The sequence below is a fragment of the Cucurbita pepo genome, chromosome LG07 (assembly GCF_002806865.2).
Source record: "Cucurbita pepo subsp. pepo cultivar mu-cu-16 chromosome LG07, ASM280686v2, whole genome shotgun sequence".
NCBI classification, from domain to species: Eukaryota; Viridiplantae; Streptophyta; class Magnoliopsida; order Cucurbitales; family Cucurbitaceae; genus Cucurbita; species Cucurbita pepo.
In genome coordinates, this window is record NC_036644.1 from 4,275,736 (window position 1) to 4,296,199 (window position 20,464).

The 20,464-nt window shown below is 36.1% G+C and overlaps 3 protein-coding genes across 3 annotated transcripts; 2 read left to right on the forward strand and 1 right to left on the reverse strand.

The window, feature by feature from the left end:
• Nucleotides 1-1,416: 1,416 nt before the first annotated feature.
• On the forward strand, nt 1,417-5,054 carry LOC111798264 (single-stranded DNA-binding protein WHY1, chloroplastic-like). Its single transcript, XM_023681314.1, has 7 exons — nt 1,417-1,731; nt 2,083-2,186; nt 2,313-2,405; nt 2,743-2,837; nt 3,212-3,285; nt 4,075-4,163; nt 4,707-5,054. The coding sequence occupies exons 1-7, from the start codon at nt 1,491-1,493 to the stop codon at nt 4,836-4,838; spliced, it is 828 nt and encodes a 275-aa protein (XP_023537082.1). The 5' UTR covers nt 1,417-1,490; the 3' UTR covers nt 4,839-5,054.
• Nucleotides 5,055-6,483: 1,429 nt separating this feature from the next.
• LOC111798265 (germin-like protein subfamily 1 member 1) lies at nt 6,484-7,728 on the forward strand. Its single transcript, XM_023681315.1, has one exon. The coding sequence runs from the start codon at nt 6,916-6,918 to the stop codon at nt 7,642-7,644; it is 729 nt and encodes a 242-aa protein (XP_023537083.1). The 5' UTR covers nt 6,484-6,915; the 3' UTR covers nt 7,645-7,728.
• Nucleotides 7,729-10,417: 2,689 nt separating this feature from the next.
• On the reverse strand, nt 10,418-15,637 carry LOC111798266 (pyruvate dehydrogenase E1 component subunit alpha-1, mitochondrial-like). Its single transcript, XM_023681316.1, has 8 exons — nt 14,831-15,637; nt 14,651-14,730; nt 12,368-12,445; nt 12,034-12,129; nt 11,851-11,922; nt 11,583-11,636; nt 11,356-11,421; nt 10,418-10,876 (listed from the first exon to the last, which is right to left on the reverse strand). The coding sequence occupies exons 1-8, from the start codon at nt 15,531-15,533 to the stop codon at nt 10,832-10,834; spliced, it is 1,194 nt and encodes a 397-aa protein (XP_023537084.1). The 5' UTR covers nt 15,534-15,637; the 3' UTR covers nt 10,418-10,831.
• Between the last annotated feature and the right edge of the window lie 4,827 nt (nt 15,638-20,464).

Sequence of the window (20,464 nt, forward strand, 5' to 3'; positions counted from 1 at the left end):
TCACACATATAATTTATCCATATATTGATCGAAAATTTCAAATAAATAAATAATACTTTTATTTAATTATCTTAATTATTTCTAACAATTTTATTACCTTAGATAATTAATTATTTTAGCCATTAACTTAATTTTCTTTTATTAATAAATATATTTTAAATTTTTTTTATTTTTTTTAGTCATTTATCAATCAATATTAATAGAAACTTTTATTTACTGAATTAATTGTAAATATAATTATTTTATTTTACTCCCTCCAACCTAAAATACATCTATTTGTCATATTCTCTTATTTCCTTTATAAATTACTTAGAAATAATCGATAATTAAAATATTTTTTATCAAGAAAAAATTAAATAAAAATATAAATCATGGGAAATAATACCCAAAGTTATTTATTTATTTATTAAAATAGCATTAATACCCCGTGTACATTTAGTATATGAATCGTTAAGTTACTTATTACTTGAGCTTGTGACTGCGTATACTTGCACGTTTTTGTGAAAAGATGCAAGTAATATTGCACCCTCTCACAACTAATAGTAGCTTCTATTAGTGAACCTATCTTAGGAATACGGGTCTGCATTGTCCTTAGTAGTCTTCAAGAAGCTAGATTAACAAGGTCGTGCTTTGAAATATTGTTAGCCACAGAGAGACCTTATGTGGATACGATTAAGGGATCTCCAACTATTCCTTGATTAGAAACTCATCTACAGGGCGCGACGAACCACATGAGGGCTGTAGCTCGACGAGCACGAGGGTCACCCCCCTCTCAATTGTTGGCCTACTAGAGAGTTACCAGCTACTCCCTTATAGTCGACTATTATCCAGTGATAATTTCCCCCATGTCCTATTAGTTCATTAGTTGGGAATAGATAGAGATCACACCTCACAAATACTTGATATTTGGGCTGAGTGACACGAGTAAGCACATTCCGTAACGGAGCCTAAGACCCATTAAGAACCCTAGAAGGGTTTGAATATGCTCCAAAGGAGTCGAGTACTACGCATTGAGAGTCAACACGAGCTCAGATAGAGTGAGTATGAATAGGGAGTTAGGGTCTTAAGGGCAGTTCGGTAGTGAGAATCCGAGAGGGCGTAGTGCCTTACAGGAGCTGGTTTATAGTCGTAAAATCGAGTTAGTTGACTAAAAAGTATATGACCCAGACACGTGATAATTAACATTATAGGATTGAATTAGAAACTACACAGTGTGTTGTAGTATGTTGTTTACTAAATATTTTATACTCACTCGTGCTACTTTTTATGTTATCTACGTAAGGTAACTGTCGTGGTAAAAACGCTCGAAAACAGTTAATTAACTACCGGGTGAATGAAATATTATTAAATTTATTATGTTAGGATATTTTTAAAATTAACCGTACATGGTTTTGAGGGTGAAAAAAGTGGCACTCTTTAACTCGTCTTGGTTTGGTTGTCTCCCTAAACCCTCGCCGAGATAGAATAGCCGCGAGGACAAAGCCGAAACCATGCTGCGTCTTCAATGGCTGTCTTCTTCCTTGCTTCCGCCATTAAACCCCCCCGAGCTCTGCGCACAACCCTGTTCGAACCGCAGACGATGTCGTTTCAACTCCTCTCGCCAACTCTTCACTCTCACCGCTACACGAAAACCTTCTCCAAAATGCCAGTACGCGTCCTGGAACACGCAGCAGCCTGCCTTCGAACCAGCCTCTCAGACCGATTCATTTTCGCCACAAACAAGCGCCGGCGGTACTTGCTTATCTGTTTTCTTTCTCTTTTCTTTTTGGAAGAACTTCGTATATCCTGTCGGTCATGGTGGAGAGGTGGAATTTGATGCTATTAGGAAATTTGGTTTATGTTGGAACCAAAATGAAGTATATAGCTCTGTTTGTGACATTGACCACATGCACGGTCGAATTATTATGACCTTGTTCGGTGTTTGTTTCTCTTCTCTCCCTCAAAGCTGGGATTATTTAGACATGGTTCAATTTCGAAGGGTTTCTCCCAATCCAAGGGGCTTTTTGAAGTTCTTTGTGTATTCTGTATTAGTTGTTTTTGATTTCTCGGGTTCTGAAGTATTATGGTTTGGCTTGTTTATAGCTGCCGCGGCTTTGCCACCAAGGTTTTTTGTCGGTCATTCGATATACAAAGGAAAGGCTGCCCTGTCCATCGAGCCTAGGCCACCAGAGTTTACACCTATAGATGTATGTTTGACATGGATTCTATATTCATCACAAGAATATGTTCTTCCCCTTAGTCATAGTACATTATGGGTCATTTTCTTTGTTTTTTAGCGTTGTAAGGTTATTTATCTCTTCCAAATTTTTCAGTCGGGGGCGTTCAAAGTATCCAGGCAAGGATTTGTAATGCTTCAGCTTGCCCCTGCAGCTGGTGTTCGTCAATATGATTGGAGCAGAAAACAGGTGTTCGTTAAAACAGGCTGATATTTAACTCCTAAAGTTATTGAAGTTTCTGAATTAATGAGCTAAACTGAAATTCTAGGTTATGCTGATTACTATTCCACAGGCTTCATATTTGCCATCATAGATATGTGAAAATGTAGTATCATTTCCATTACTATGATGGAGTAGATGATATTGAAAATACTACAATCATTTTTCTGTTTACTAAAATCAAACTATTTTGATGAACTATAATTAGATGATGTCTTGAAAAGGTTAAAGTCATTGTGGATTTGAAATCACAATCTTCCTACTGTGAGAATGAACTAAATTAGATTATACTTTCTTTTGTATATAGGTATTTTCATTATCACTGACAGAATTGGGAAGTTTAGTTTCCCTTGGCCCACGGGAGTCTTGCGAATTTTTCCACGATCCCTACAAGGGAAAAAGGTACTATCTGTTTACAAGCACAATAAAAATCTATACTATACCATTAGTTTCTTCTGTTGTGCCATGCTCGTGTTTGTGTGTATTCTTTGGTTATCCCAAACATTTACACAGTCTGCCCAAGCGTGTTTTCTTAGTTCTTAGAATTGTATGATTGCATCACATTGAACATTGAAATTTGCAAACAATGATGTCTTGATCTCTGTAGGCTTTAGTAACCAAATACCACCTCCTCTCGCGGGTACATGCCGGCCGTTTCTCTTTACTAGCCAAACAAAATGTTTTTTACGTCATAAGTTATTTGTAAGGAAAGCTTTGCAGGTTTGAAAACACACTATTTTATGATAACAAGAAATGGCAAAATATTTGTTCTACAGTGATGAAGGGAAGGTCAGAAAGATACTAAAAGTCGAGCCTCTTCCAGATGGTTCTGGACATTTCTTCAATCTCAGTAAGTCTTGAATTGAAACCTCTATGATGCATTTGAGTTGAATATAAAGCTGAATTCTGCTTAATGGGTGTTCAATTGAAGAGAGGGAATGTGGTACCTCTAATTGATTTTAATTGGTTGGAAGCATTTATGTCTCATTTACTTGTCATTTTATCTCCCATACAACCTTTTTTTCTTTCGGAACTTCAACTATGATGTTGTTTTCTGATAGGATTAGTACACGTCCTATCAAATACGCAAACTCAAAAAGAAGCGAGAGAAATAGTATATGATAAGTTGGTGTGTATGAATCGTGAGGAAGTATATCTTTAGTATAGATGCAGCTTCGTGTGCTAGATCGTTAGAGCGAGTGTAATAAGTATTTGCTTACTTATAGTTTGATGGATAACTATATTTCAACCGTCCTGTAGACCTCGGGAATCGTCTTAAGAACTTAAATTACCCTTTGGTTTTCTTATTCAAGTTAATAAATAATCTACATATGAATCGTCATAATAATTGTCATCTGTTCCTAATGAAACTTTTTTTTTAAAATTCATTTTTCTCTATACATAGGGTTGGGTCCTATAAACTGCAATCTAAGAAGCAGGGACACTTTTAATTTGGCTAGCATCTCCATGTCCAACACGTGTCAGATACTTAGCCACCACAAATAGAACATTTGCTAGCATAATAGATATGCATTAGACCCTAGTTGGACAAAGCAACCAATATTTCTTTGAGTGCAATGATGCTTGAGAAAGTGTTTCATTTTTTCCTTACCTTTTCTGTTCTATTTTGTTGCACAAGGCGTTCAGAACAAGCTAATCAACGTAGATGAGAGCATTTATATTCCCATCACCAAAGCCGAGTATACTGTACTTGTCGAGGCTTTCAAGGTAAAGTTCTTTCTTGTTTACTTCCTTTTCATGATTGTTTGATTCATTCCGTATCAGTGATTGAGATTAAAGGAGAGAAAAGCTGTGTGTATGATTTGGATCAGGACAGTGGAAACTGCAAAATTTGAGAAAAAAGAACCTACTTAACTCACCAAAACTGAATTGGTCCGGTTGGTTTCAAGAACTCTTATTTGCTGGTTCAGTTTCATTAAGTTAAAAACTGAAGATTAGTCGGTTATTGGGATCAGTTATTTTTTGTAACAGCCCAAGTCCATCGCTAGCAAATATCATCCTCCTCGTGCTTTTCCTTTTTGAGCTTCCCATCAAAGTTTTTAAAACGCTTCTGCTAGGTAGATGTTTCACACTTTTATAAAGAATGTTTCATTCTCCTCCCCCATCGATATTGGATCCAAGCTGAACCGACGAACTCTTATACTCTTACTTGTGATGACCCTTTTGTTTTCTCCAAATTATGTGAATATAATTGATGAATTGGATGTTTAAGGTTGGGTTTGTGATAGGGTTGAATTCATTAATTTGCAGTTTATCTTGCCGCACCTCATGGGATGGCATACGATTGCGAACACCATGACGAGGCCTGAAGATAGCAGCCGAGTAAATAACGCCAATCCCAGGTATGGTGGTGAGTCAGGTGGGTTCGAATGGAGCAGATAGTTTCTACTTTTCCTTAGGCTGAAGATGATGATTGTAGTTTATTTCAGTTATCCTGATCTTTCACTAGTTATGATAGTTTAGTCGCTTTTTTTTTTTTTNTTTTTTTTTTTTTTTTTTTTTTTTTTTTTTTTTTTTTTTTTTTTTTTTTTTTTTTTTTTTATCTATGGGTCTACATTTTCCTAATATATCTCTAAACCCAAATATTTTAATATTATATATCTTTTTTGTATATTAGTTTTTAATATTGTTTTTGAAGTATTTTAATTTTTCAGAGTTTACTTTTATATAGAAATGTCAATTTCTCTCGCTTGAATAGGGAGGGGATTTCTTGCTTAGACGGGAATGGGAGAGCCCAATAAACGGGACCAAAGATGACGGGATTATATTCCTTGCTTTGCTTAATATAAATATATTTTCAACCAAAATATATATATATATATATATATATATATATATATATATATATATATATATTATTATATATATATTATTATATATATATTATTATATATTATTATAGTAATTTAGAGAGTAAATAGTATGTTATAATATTAAAATATGAATTTGGTTAACATTAATTATATATCCTCAAACATTAATGTTTATGAAGGAAGATATCCTCTCAAGCCACCTTAGAGCCCTTAAGAGCAGAAGCATCACCTCTCCAAAGATACACACAGAGCTCGATCAACCTTATCGACAACACAAGTCGGGAGAACAAAAATACATGGAAGCTCTGAAGAACAAACCGAATGAGATGTAACCTACCCGTGCAGGATAGGACTCGCACATACCAACTATTCACATGGGTTGTACATTGTAGTAATGATACGTCAATCATCTCAAATGAGGAGACAAGATAGCACATCTACCAAAATCAAGGTATCAGGAATACACAAACTCACATATAAAAAAAACACTCTTATTAGAATTCACGTACAACCCAGACAAAGTCTCAAATTTCTACGAGCATTCTAAGACATAACTCGGAGAATCATTGTAATGCCTCAAGCCATTGCTAGCATTTCTACAAGCATTCTAAGACATAACTCGGAGAATCATTGTAATGCCTCAAGCCATTGCTAGCAGATATTGTCTTTTTTAGGCTTTCCCTCAAAGTTTTTAAAACGCTTTTGCTAGGGAAAGGTTTCCGCACCTTTATAAAAAATGCTTAGTTCCCCTCTTCAACCGAAGCGGGATCTCACAATGATAATCGAAATGACTAAAAATCATCAAGTCATCTACAAAACCTAAGTATGTTGTTTTCACAAGGTCAAAACCAGACAAAAAAATGAAACTCCAATTCACAGAATCATATGCCTTTTGCAAGTCCACCTTGAGTATAGAATGAGGAGGACCACGACCCATATGGTATTGTTCATCCAACTCTTGCAAAAGTAGAATATTATCCACAATCCTTCTCCCCTGCACAAAAGTTGATTGATTAGGACCAATAACCTTAGGACGCCATAGCCAACCTATTTTTCAAAATCTTCGATAACAACTTGCAAATGATATTGCAACCGAGATAAATGAAAATTGTGAAAATTGTGAAAATTGTGAGATCTCACATCGATTGAAGAGGATAACGAACCATTTTTTATAAGGATGTGGAAACCTCTCCCTAGCATACGCGTTTTAAAAACCTTGAGGGGAAGCCTAAAAGGAAAAACTCAAAGAGGACAATATCCTCTAACGGTGTTCTTGGGCTGTTACAAAAATCTTCAAACCTCTCTAGACTAGTCTTCTTAGGCACTAAAGTAACGAACATACCATACGTATGTATAGCAATATTCGAGCCAAATCGAAAACATGATAAACAACTTCATGAAACTAATCTCTAAAGCAAGAAAAAAGAGACTAGAAAATGGTTGCTTGGACGATGAGACCAGAAAAGAATGCTAATAATACACTTGAAAAGGTTGAAAACAATGAATTAGAAGTGCTAACTTGGCTTAATCCACCTTTACTTTTAGCTTGCCTTCACTGCTTCCCCTCCCTCAATGCTCTTAAGCTACTCAATACCGTCCCCACCATCTATATATATATATCTATATATATATATCTATGAACTATAATGTTTCTCCCATTCCCCACCATAACTCAACATCTAATCTCTAATCCCTTTACTCTAATGGCAACTCCATCATCTCTGCTTCTCTCATTACTAATAATTCTGTATTTAGCTTTGGAATTCGACATCGCTCGTTCCGATCCCGACCCGCTTCAAGATTACTGCGTAGCCGACCCGAAAGCCTCCACATCTTCCTTCTTCAATGGCATTCCTTGCATAAACCCTAATTTAGCTAATACACAACATTTCACAACATCGGCTCTATCCCTACCTGGAAACACCAAAAACCTATTCGGATTCAGCGTTACACTAACAAACACCCAAAATTTACCTGGAATCAACACATTGGGCTTGACATTGGCTCGAATCGACATCGGCGCCAGAGGGATTGTGCCGCTCCACTCGCACCCGAGAGCCTCGGAAGTGACGATTTGCTTGATTGGGCGAATGGTCGTGGGGTTTGTGGACACTTCGAATCGGGTGTTTACGAAGAAATTAGGGCCAGGAGAGTCGTTTGTTTTTCCGAAGGGATTGGTTCATTTCATGTACAATGAAGATGTGAAGAACTCGGCCGTTGCGGTTTCTGGCCTGAATAGCCAGAACCCTGGCGCCCAATTGGTGGCGTTGGCGGCGTTCGGCTCTAAACCTCAAATCCCTGAAGAAGTGTTGAAGAAGTCTTTTGAAATTAGCGAATGTGAGATCGCTCATATTCGTAAGAGTCTTGGTGGGTGATGTATTTATATGAAACTAATTTATGTAAAATAACAATATGTTGTGTATACTATACGGATAACGTTGTCGTGACATTATTGCAAATGATTTGACTCGATCGCTGAAATTTACTGCTTCCTATACAAGATAAGTAGATGAGTAGTTCTCTTAACCTGATTTTGAGAATTGAATAACAGGGTTTCACTTACTGAAAAGTAGAGGAAGTAGTCTTTGACTGAATCCCCTAGTCTTCCATTCGATTCAGTCCTAAGAGCGGTCAAAGTCGTATCAGGTCCAGTTGCTTCTTTTGCTTGAGTTCTTGTCCATTCTTGAAGGAAAGAGATTTTTGTTTCCAACCCAATTCTTCGCTTGGTCTATTCCTCTAGTCGGCTTTAGATTACTCTTTTTTATTTTCTTGAGAATGAAAAAGTCCTCATCCGAGCAAGGATTGAGTTTTCTTTCTTTTTGTTCTCGGAGCTTGAAATTGTATAAACAGTAGCCTTGGACAAATTCCTTATTGTGTAAATCGGAGAAAGCTTAGTTTTTGGTCGTATCTTATGGATCAATGGTACTTATAGTGAAATATATGATTATGAGAGTAAATCGAACTTTTGACCAATTATAATTATGAACCTCTCATGATTATAAGAGTTCAACTAAAAAACTACGAGAAAGTGATCTAATATAGTTGATGAATGAGGATTAATTGTTAAAGAGTTTCTCGTGATCGCTTACTAGATCTTAGTAATACTAAAAAGATTAATTTAGTTGAAAGAAAAAAAATGAAAGGTTGAAATAAATATTTATTTGATATATTAAAAAGAGAGGAGAAAAATATATTTAATTAAAGTGTTTAAATAATATATTGGAAATTTTGTATTTTAGTGAGTTAATGAAGGAATAAGTAAATAAATAATTAAAATATTAAAAAATGGTGAAAACGTGTAGAGCCGCCACTGCAATACTCTGTAGCGGTGGCGAAGACGTGCAAGGAAGGAGAAGTAGAGGCCAACCACCGGCGATGGTAGCGATGTGCACCAACACATGGTGGTGGTGGTGGCGTTGGCGTAGGATTGTAGCGGCAAGTGGTGAGGTGCGAACTAGCATGGGCAGTAGCGTCAATGTGTAGTGAAGCTCGTGGCTGCACTAGCATGCGATTGCTCTCGGTGTGGCCGGTTGTAGACGCCTACGGCATGAAACGTTGGTCATAGCGGCGGTGAGGCTTGTGACGACCGTGGGTGGCGATCGGAAGAAAAGAAGGAAGAACGGTACCGAGGTGGCAATTACACCTACGAGGGGCCGTTATATTTTTAATTATTTTATTTATAACTTAATACAAGTAAATGATCGTGTTCAAATAATAATTTATCCTGTCTTGGTAACACTATATCTATGATTTTATGGTTTGTTACCAAATCATAGATTTGGAATGTAATCTTCATTATACGTATCTATAAATACATGAGGTCATGACCCACATCGTGCCATTCAATCTAACACTGTCTTGGTAACACTATTGATACAATTCACTTTGTAATTATTAAAAATGATACTAAAAATGATTTGTATCAAATAGTTCATGTGATGACATAAGACTTATCCACAAAATATTTAATCTATCTTTGCAAATCTATTAATTGAGAATATTAATATTTGACAGAATGATTACATCCTGACTCGATCATTAATTTTAAGTGCGGTATGAACTCCTATCTACAAGGGCTTGTCCTTTGCTTTAGATAAATTAAAATGATTTTTGTAGCCGATTCAATATACCTAAATACTTTAGAAACTTGACCAAATAGGGTACGAAACATTATTTAACAAGATATAATTCATTCCTTCTATACAAAATAAATACATGAGAAGTTCTCCAGGGTTGATTTGAGACTTAAATGAAGGACTCCGCCCTCCCCAGAGAGAAATTTAGTTTATGATTGAATCATAAAAAGATTTTATTAGAGAATTATTGGTCCTTACCATGAAAGATATAATTTCAGGGTAAAACAAACTTTTGACCCTAATGTAAATATGAAAATCTCGACTGGCCTGTAGTGAAGATATTCATAAACATAACTTGTCCTACAATGAAATTTCATGAACATAACTTGTCCTACAATGAAGTGACCTACAATGAAGTGACCTATTGCGCCTACAGTAAAGTGTCCTATAGTAATATATAGATCCATAAAGTCTCCTTTCTAGCCGGAATGAGATGTTGATTCCCAACCAACCAAGCTTAGGTTTAATCTTGGTTTAGATAAGGGAGATTTGAATGTGTAAGTCCACATTTAAGAAGGGGAGATTGATCAAGATTCAAAGTATTTTTATTGTTCAAGTTCAATCCCAAGAGATTTTATTGTTCGCATCCATTGACGCTTGGTCAATGTCAAGGTACTTGGTTGTTCAAGTTCACTCTAAGCTTATGTATAAATCAAGTGGTTCCTAATATAAAGCTTCATTTACACATTCTAAAATCCTTTCCTTTTTTACTAATGAAAGACTAATAATAAGAGAGATATCATTTGCCTATTAAAAAAAACTACAACCAAACATCATAATCCTTTTTCATAAATCACTTCTAAACAAATCAATTTCATTAAAATCATATAATCACTTCTTCTAAATCTTACCATTTAAGAAGCCACCAAATCTGCAGTTAATTCAATGAATAGAATTTATTTATCATCACAAATGCTAAGGGTTCAGTCATCTATTTCACAATATTCCAACAATGAAAGATGAGTAATGACATATATATGTGTTACCTGAACTGTTACCTTCTACGTTTGAATCGAGCTAATCAAATTTTTATATCAAGTTTCTAACAAACAATCTCAAACAACCCAACTCGAACCAAAAAAGTAATTTCGTTGAGGAATCCCAACTTTAGGGTAATATTATAGGAAGTGATCCCATAAGATGCTTCCTCTTTATTGTGAATGCTCATGCAAGAAGCATATTTCACAGTTACGAATGAATATAGCGACATTTAAGGGTTAAATATCTCGAAAGGGACAAACAAACAAACAAACAAACAAAATATATTCATAATCTACATGAAAATTTAGTGGTAACCAAACTTACAGCCGTGAAGGGAAACATCACTTCAATCAAACCTCCTTATTATCCATTTTTTGCTTCTGATGGATTTTGGGGGGAGTTTGGAGGTCCCAAGCAGGCCTCTTGAACACTTCATATAAATAAATCATGGAAGTACCGCTCTCAGCTCTTTCCTATCTGCTCCAAATGACTGCAGTGGAAATTAAGGCGATAAGACAACTAGAAGTACAGAATTACTTAAAACTATAACGTTATTTTTATCGACGCATGAACACAAATCATTCCATGCAGATGCTAAGAAAATCATGGAGACTTCTAAGGGACTTCTAAAGGCACCCTTGACAGTACTTAGTTTGACATAGAAAAACAACTTTTAACCACAATTTTCCCTCGAATCAAGTGGGTGAACATTGACAAAAAGAAAACAAGTGAACGTCGAGTAAAAATATTTGTAGAATTAAGAACAAGATGGCATTTAACACACTGTTCCTACTTCTATTTCCTTTCTCTAGAAAAGAGTTGTGTTAGGAAGAACGAACGATATTTTACGGATTAGCCATCATTCCGCTTCACGCGTGAATTTCATACTGATACTCTGATTTAGCATTTATGCTCGAGTTCACTTAATATTTACAATGGAACAGTTAAGACAAAGGAAATGAAAAATACCTCAGTTCCAAAACCTTTCACATACACATTTGTGAAGAGTTCGGAAGGATCTGGCAACGGATTTTCCTGAAACATGGCGCAAACAACTATTATTTGTATTTACTCTTAGTAAAGACAACATGAAAAATGTTTCCTAGAGATTAGTTCATAAATGAATGTATTCCATAAATTTGGTTATGTACAAACACAATTCGAACTATTAATTTATTTGACTACATGCTGCTCACCTTAGCTTGAGCAATAGCTTCATCGACTTCCTTTCTGACTTCCTTCTCAATATCCTAATGAACGAAAAAAAAGAAAGTTTAGTTGTCAAAAAGGTTCAAAGATCTCGGTCTAACAGACCAATCCACTGAACAAAATGATGCACTGCAAGTGAAGCACTTGATCGGTCAAGGTAGGAGACAACATGATAACTAATTTTTTCACCAATTAACTATATTCCAAATTGCAAACGAAAAAAGTTAGCATCCAGAACCGAGTCCAACAATATACCTTTAGCTCCTTTTCAGTTGCCAGATCATAGGATACTATCAGTTTTCTTATTCTTTCAATGGGATCACGTTCCTGGTATTAAATCATAATGAAAACATTCAAAAATCAGAATCTGATTCTAGAAAAAAAAAACATATAGTGAAATGCTATTCAGAAAATGATGAATATTTAAAAGAAGCAAACCTGTCTAACACCAGAGATCTCATCACGTGTTCGGTATGTGCTACCAGGATCAGACATAGAGTGACCATGATATCTATAGGTGTCCATTTCAAGGATCTGACAAGAAACAAAGAGAAAACATAAATATATTTACATTTACTAGAAGGGAACAATAATGTGCCTTTTTTTGGGATAGCTTAGGGATCGGGGAGTACGCCCTCCCAATGAGGTTAAACCAGCATGTACTGAACAACAAGGTCCATTCTTTAAAACATGTTCCTTAACAAACTTGGTCCATTCTTCAAAACATGTTCCCCTTAGCAACCATGATGCATTTAATAGAGAGGAAACTCACAATTGGTCCATTCTTCAAAGCATGCTCCTTCGCAAACTTGCAAGCCTGTTTGACAGCTAGAGCATCCATACCATCCACCTATAACCCAAAAATAATGATCATAAGTTCCTTTCCTTTTTTTTCCTGACAACCCAAGTAAGCAAGGAAACAACATCCAAACAAGAAGCCATAAAGAAACAAGACATATGACATTAGAGGGTATCATTTGAGGATCCCCAAACTTTCAAAGGAACTCCAGAATGAATATCAGAATGAATCCAGTTTGTTATGTTCAAACGAAGTTCAATAAGATTGCAAAAGGAGCACTACCACAAAGAGAAAATAACCAAGATATGAACATAGAAGGCAGTAAAAAAAGACGAGAATAGTAACAAAAACTCTAATGAAATCATCAGCGGCAGCACAAGGAGGGTATTAGTTTATACACACAATACTGTGTAGTACTGGCTCCATCTTTGGTTACATGAAATGAAGGAACATGCAAATTCTGTTTTAAAGAAAAAAAAAATATATGTATATGTATGAACAAATGAAAGAATATAAGGACGTACAAAAAACAAGCTCAAAATAATAGGGAGCTCAACCTAACTATGAAAGGAGGCTCCAATCCAAAAGAACAAAGCCAAGACCATAATTACAAAAGGTGGAGTGATCGATGCCCACAAAGAATCATTAAACCTGAAAAGTTCCCAAACCTCCCCATCCACAATGAAGCAACAATTATATTAAAAAAAAAAAACTAAAAGAATTGAATTCCAATTGAAAATGAGAAAACTCTATTTGAAGCAACAAATGTGACAAAACTCAGAAGCTACCGAACCTCCATACAACATCTTCACATTTAGGCTATTATCCATAGAATAGTCACATTTTTTTTTCTTTTCTTTTCTTCTTTTTGGTAGCTTCCGAGTTTTGTGTTGGTTGGGTCTTGTTCTCGAGCAACCCTTTTTGTACTTCATCAATTTTAATGAGAGCTGGTTTCTTCGTCAATATATACATATACACACAACAACAGAGAGGATATTTTAGATATATATATATTTTTACTTGTCAAAATACTTTGATGGCGTCCATTATTTTTAAGAGATTAATGACTCAGAAGATATTTTAGTCAAATATGCTATAAGAAACTGTAGGTTTGACTTCTTCAATCACCTGCAAAAGACACATAAGGCAATGTTTGGGGGAAGGTGCTTGCCATGGATAGCCATCCAGCACTAGTGGTGTGTCCTGCCTCATACAGTGCCTCAAAGAAACTTGAAGAGCCCATCACACACTTCCGTGTGTGTGTGTGATATATATATGACACAAAATTGCCGTAAAAGCATAGAACTATGGTGATATTCTCAATATTTGAGTATGTTCGTTATCTCACCATACGACACACTACCGTGAAAAAGATGTTTACACCATCCCTGAAATTATCTAATTGTCCAATTGTCGAAGCTAGTACTTCAATGGTAGTCCCAATATCCTAAGTTTATCAAATATGCCTTCAAGTTTCCATTGACATCATATTTTAAAAATCATCATGGGCGGGGTGGAGATTACAACCTCTTTGGAGAAGTAGAGATGCCTTAACCTCACTTTGCTCACGTTGGCTCAAGTTTCCATTGACATGATTGTCAACACTGTTTGTTTTGAAAAAATCCACACCCACTTCAAGCCCCACACTTTGGAGACATTAAGGGTTTTCCTTATTAACCTCACGAAAATAATCTAACACACGACCTCTAGTAGGCATTACTCGGAAACTGCAGGTCTTAGCCAACATAGAATGACAACTCATTTAGTTGCAATTTGGATAAACATAGCCATTTCTTTCACCTCATGATTGAAATCTCTTTCCATGAATGGGCAGAAATTTGATAATATTGCCGGTGAAAACCATAAAAGTGACACTGACACAACCACAACCTCAAACTCTAGCCCAGATACATGTGTTAAGTCTTAAGCCACTTTTCAATTGCAACTTACAACATCACGCACACAGCTGATCAAGGAAATGTCAGAGAAGTCTTCGGAGTAAACCATGTGAAAGCGATAAAATAGCAAAGAACATGTAGCAACTTTGAACCTCATATTCATGGTTCGCGTTCATATGAGTGACTTTGTATATTATCTATCTACCCAAATTATTTTCGCTAACTACGCAAGAATCACACAAACTACCACAACATTTCTTAAAGAAGCAAAATATATAACGAGAATAAGAAAATTTGAGAAAACCAGCGTCAATTATAAATATTCAGCCATCAAAATATGGGGATAGAGAAGCCTCACTTTCAATCCAGGAACGTAGTCCCCACGTTTATAATAAGCTGGACTCTTCGCTGCTCTCCACTCTGCAGTCCCCATACCATCTAACAAAAATCACAACCACAATCAAATTAAGTCAAACAAGATTGTGACAAATAGATAAAGCGAATAGAATTGGACGTTGAATTTTTCCTAAATTCTTACAATGGTTGTTCTCGCAGACGAGAATAACAGGCAGATCCCAAAGCGCGGAGATATTAAGCGCCTCGAACAACTGACCCTGATTCGCCGCGCCATCACCATAAAGAGCAAAAGTTACAGTCTCATCCTTGGAATACTTCTGCGCAAAGGCTACTCCACATCCAAGAGGCACCTGAGCCCCAACAATACCATGTCCACCATAGAAGCAAGCGTCCTTCTTATAGAAATGCATAGAACCACCTTTCCCCCTCGAGCACCCAGCCTGGCGACCCATTAACTCCGCAAAAATCTGCAGAAGCGTTCCTCCACGACCAAGGAAGGTACAGTGATCACGATAAGCAGTAATAATCGCATCCTTCTTAGTAATCGCAGCCTCCATTCCAACAGCGACGGCTTCCTGACCATCATAGAGATGACAAAATCCGCGGATCAACTTAGCCTTATAGAGAGAGTCAGCGGCGATTTCCATCCGCCGCATCAGCGCCATGTCTCGGAAGAATCCAAGAAGCTCCTTGGGATTGGTCTCGACAGAACGCGACGGCTCATCGCACTTATGGGCGGTGAAAGGGACAGATGTCTCGATTGTGAGCGAGGAAGAGTTATCGGCTGCCGACGAGATCGAGCGGCGGAGAGAGGAAGAGTATGAGAAACCGGCAACGAGCGGCTTGAGGAGATTGGATCGGGAAGCTGCGTGAGAGAGAGCCATCGGAATCGCGAGATCGGAAGGAAGGTTGGTTGAGCGTTTGAGGTTTGAGAAATGGGTGAGGAACAATGACGGTAGGTGGAGGCTGCGTAACTACAGACTTCAATTCATAATTAAAGTTTAGATTTATATTCCTTTTTTAAAATTAATATTTAAATAAAGATATATTCCATTTTTGTTCCAACTTTCCCATTAATTAGTTTTCTTTTTAATCATTTGGTCTTCATTTTTTTAAAAATTGTTTTTATTTTCTTCTTTAAAATATTTTAGTTAAATTTTAATAAATAAATAAATAAAACCTTAACCATCCATGCCCAAGATTTGATCATCCTGAGCACTTCCAGCATGAGATCCACATCTAGAAGATACTGTCCTCTTTGGGCTTTCCCTTTCCAGCTTCCCCTACTAAGGGAAGGTTTCCACACTCTTATAAATGGTGGTTTGTTTCCCTCCCCAACCAATGTGGGACATCAAAATCCACTCCCTTTGGGCCCAACGTCATCGCTGACACTCTTTCCTTCCTCCAATCGATATGGGATCGCCCCCAAATCCACTCCCCTTTGAGGCCCAGCGTCTTTACTGGCACATCGCCTCGTATCTACCCCCTTCGGGGAAAAGCAAGAAGACGGGCACATCGTCCGGTGTCTACCCCCTTCGGGGAAAAGGGAAAGCCTAGAGAGGACAATATCTACTAGCAGTGGATCTGGACCGTTACATGAATTACTAGCCCTTTCAACATATTTTGTCATCACTCACGTGCATCTTAAGAATAATAAAATTGCTATAAAAAACACCTTTAATTTTAAAAATTATTATTTTTTTTTTTTTAAAGTTAATAATTGAAATAATTTGTTGAAAATTATGAAATTAGGATTAAAAAATAATGAGAAAATAAATAGCATATTTAGAAACCAAAATAATTATGAAGTTTGTTTGTGTTGAGACTAAAATAGAACATTCCAGAATCAAGAAACCTCCAAAAATTCTTTAAACCAAATTTAAATAATAACAAAATAAAAAAAGAAACTCAAAGCTGCCCTAATTTGTAATTAACCGACACTCTATTTGGCTCTCTCTTTTATAACATGTCTGTGCTGCATGTGTTTCACGTGAATTTAATGTCCTTTTATGTTTTAATTATTTTATTATATTTAATCTTCACCATTTATATTTTATATTTAATATAATATTTATTACGTATAAATAAAATATTTTTAAGATTAAAATTGTAATTTAATTAAAAATATTAAATGATAATAGATGTCTTATCTATTAAATTTATTATAATTCAATTTTCCACACGATCATTAATTATTATTTAAAAAAATAAGACTTTTGAAATTCCCAACCGTTGAATTTTAAGATATTCCCAAGTACCTTTTGAAGACATTGAAGGGACATTTATTAAAAAAAAAAAAAAAAAAAAAAATCAAATTAATATCAAAATTTTATTTGAAAATAACAGCCAGTTTCTAAGCTCCCATATGCAATAAATGAAGAGTATTGTTAACATACATATATTAAAATGACGATTTTGCCCTTATTTGAAAATCATATTAAAAACGTTCGAGTATTAAAATACTTAGTACGACACTCTTTTGTTAGAGTCGGATATGCATACAACATATGGGGTTACTCACTCGTGACTTGTCTTAAATTAAGATCATCTAGCTCGATCCTAATCGGCACATGGAGGCACTGGCTATTCAATCTGTATATGAGTGACTGGTTCTATAAAACTATGAACCATTCGTACGGTGCCCGATAACATGCTTGTATGTGTGTACATTTCTCGATCCTAACAATATGGTTACTTAGGAGATATTTTATGATATTCAACCGGGATTGATATAATAAAGACAAATTTAGGTTGATATAAAAGTAGGAGCCAACCCAATTAAAAATAGAAGAATCATTTTGCAATTATTTCCAACTCAAGTAAAGGGCTAAATGCATCTTTTTGAGAGAATATTTTGATTTTCTATAACCATTTCATTTTTTGTTTTTTTTCGATTTTGGGAAAATTTTCTTTAATTATGATTATATTTCAAAAAAATAGATTATAATTAATGACGACGGGACGTTTAGGGGTAAAGTACTGTTTCGGTGCGAGCTGTGAGAGCGGTACCAAATTGAGGCAAACTCTGAATACTAGATATGATCTCAAAATAACAGGAGTCTTATTAGGGACTGTGTAAGAGCTCTATGCCATTTATGGAATAGTGGCCTGTGCAGCTTGATTGACTCTTTGTAAGGCAGGATATTGGGATCAGACTAATCATCATCAGATAAGAACTCAAAGGTATGGGTGGAAGTACTGTTCCTAGCACTCCTAGAACTGAAGTGCTAGCATGGGGTTGCGGTGACGTGCGAGGGTTTGTGGGGGATATGTGGGCGGAGTATGTGAGGGACGTGCACGAGGGTAGGAGGGCGCGCGGGCATAGAGGTCGTGTATTTTCTCAGGTAGTGTTTGGAGATGTATTCTTTATATTCTCTATAAATGTACATACCATCAATATAAATCTCTAGGTGTCGTAGAGTTTATCATTAGAATTATTTCAAAACAATCCTTTCTTTATTTTTATATGAAATTAAGTAAAAAAATAATAATAATGTGATCGTAAATGTTAAGTTAGGTATATGTTTTTACCGCCGTGAATTTTTTTGTTTCTTCTCGTAACGTGTATTTTTGTTAATGGATAAAGAGATCAAGACCTAAAATTTTGTCCATCCTTCGAGATTTTCTTACCCTTTAAAAATGTTTGATTAAGAAATGAATTCATCTAATCAAACCGAGGTAAAGGTGGAGCTATTCGAGTCGATCCACGTGAGGCAAATTTCACTAAAAAGGAATAGTGGACGTCAACGAATGTAAGTAGCTATTTGGATCAGCTCGTTTTATACTTGTTAAGTTTATATAGGGTAGCAGGCACGTTATAGTAGTTTATAGGTTACTGGTGTCTCTTAAAAAGCTTAAATAGCGAAGATTTATGAGACGATAAATTCTCGATTGAGATTGAATTCTAAAAAAGTAAGATGAGTTGCTAGACCTTCGAGCGAGTTGAATGTGAAGGTTTGTTAGTGTTTGGGTGACTCAGTCTGAAATATAAGTGTGTCGGGATTTCTTGGTTGGCTAGGATATCGTGTTTCTCTTAAATTATGCTTGTTTCTTATGTGACATGTTCTCTGCTATGCAGGGATGAATAATGATTTACTATATGATAGTGATACGAGACTATGCCCCGAATGATGAAAGTACAATGTGAGAACTATCAGAGAGGGACGATAGGTACTTTAATTGTGAACCTATCCTGAGAAGTAGGGGTCCACATAGTATACGTCGGTAGTTTAATAGGTCATCTAGAGCCTAATCATGTAGTCTACTAGGTCTCGTAGATCCACTTGACTGATGTGCCGAGAACTAAGTTAGGGCCATGAGTATACCAACGATCTTTGAGAAACCAAAGAGTCTAATAGACGAGTCGTAGATAGCCGAGAGCGAGTCTTAAACGATGAGTTAAGAGAGTACATGATAAAGCATAATTAGAGAAACATAGTAAATAAAGTGTTAGTCATAACACCCTAGGACTCCTGAACGTGAAAAATCAAGCTCTAGAGAGTTGATCGTCATGTGGATAGTAAATCGAGAAGAACTCAATGATGAGGGTTAGGTAAAGAGTTTACCGGTTCATGAACTCAAGATGAGTATGCTCGATATGGAAGGAAACTCTAACATGTATAGAGCTAGGGGGTGAAAGTGAGGTAACCGGAGTACATAAAATGGTAGTCTCGTCTCACTTACAGACCACGTGACAATTGAACGTGCTCATGCGAGTGTTATTTTAATCTAGAATGAATTTAGAGGGATCTTTGATAAGTCTTTTAAGTTTAGCGGGACTCAGATAATATGTACGCAAACGTTATGTTAAGATCATTTTCTTATTAGATCATAAGCGAGCTACTTACCGAGTGTATACTCGTACTTCTCTTTTTTATTATCGATGGAACCCGAGACACTGATTGACAGCGATAATGCGAAAGAGAAAGAAGACTACAAAGTTTATTAGGCCTACCTTGATGTTCGTAAGGTAAGGAAATTTCTCAAACATGATATTTAAACTGTCTGAGGTTGGACATTACACAACTAATTCATTTGGGCGAGACATCGTAAGATGTCATGATGCGCCCATTCCTATGCCCATTCCTTTAATCCTTTTGGCTCTCGGGAGTCTCTTTGTAGGATACTTGGCCAAAGTGTGACCCGGTAACCTATACTGTGACGAAGCGGCTCTTGCTCACCCGACACGATCGTACGAGGTCACAATTCACCCAACATGATCATCGGTGGTGAACAAGAATTGGGGATCAAATGCCGGCGAAATTTCCACCAATGGCTGAGATTTTCAGTTGACTCCCTCTCTCTCCCACTTTGTGGAGGTCCGAACTGTACGAGTGAGCAGAAAAGGGAGGAGGAAAGAGGTTCCACTTTGCAAACCAATTTTATTTTTAATTCAAATATCAAATATTCCTAAGTTATACGGTATTCAATTAAATATTTTTAAATTTCATAATAATTTTAAAAGTAAGGTAACTTAGAGTTGAATTGTACCTCCGTTTTGGGTTGGTTTGGTCAATAAAATAAAATTTAAAAAAAAAACGGCAACTNAAAAAAAAAAAAAAAAAAGAAAAGAAAGGTCTCGCACTCTCTATTCGTGCTACATTTAAATTCATAAGCTCGTACCTCTCACGTGAGTAATTGTTAGAGGTGTACATTCAACCCGACAACTCAGACCAACCCAACCCGAACTATAAGGGTTGGGTTGGGTTGGATTAACATTTCGAGTAGGATTGAGTTTATTTTTCTAAACTCGAACTGAATCGGTTCGGTTTCGAGTTCGTGAGTAAAACTTTCGAGTTAACTCGAGCCAAATAAA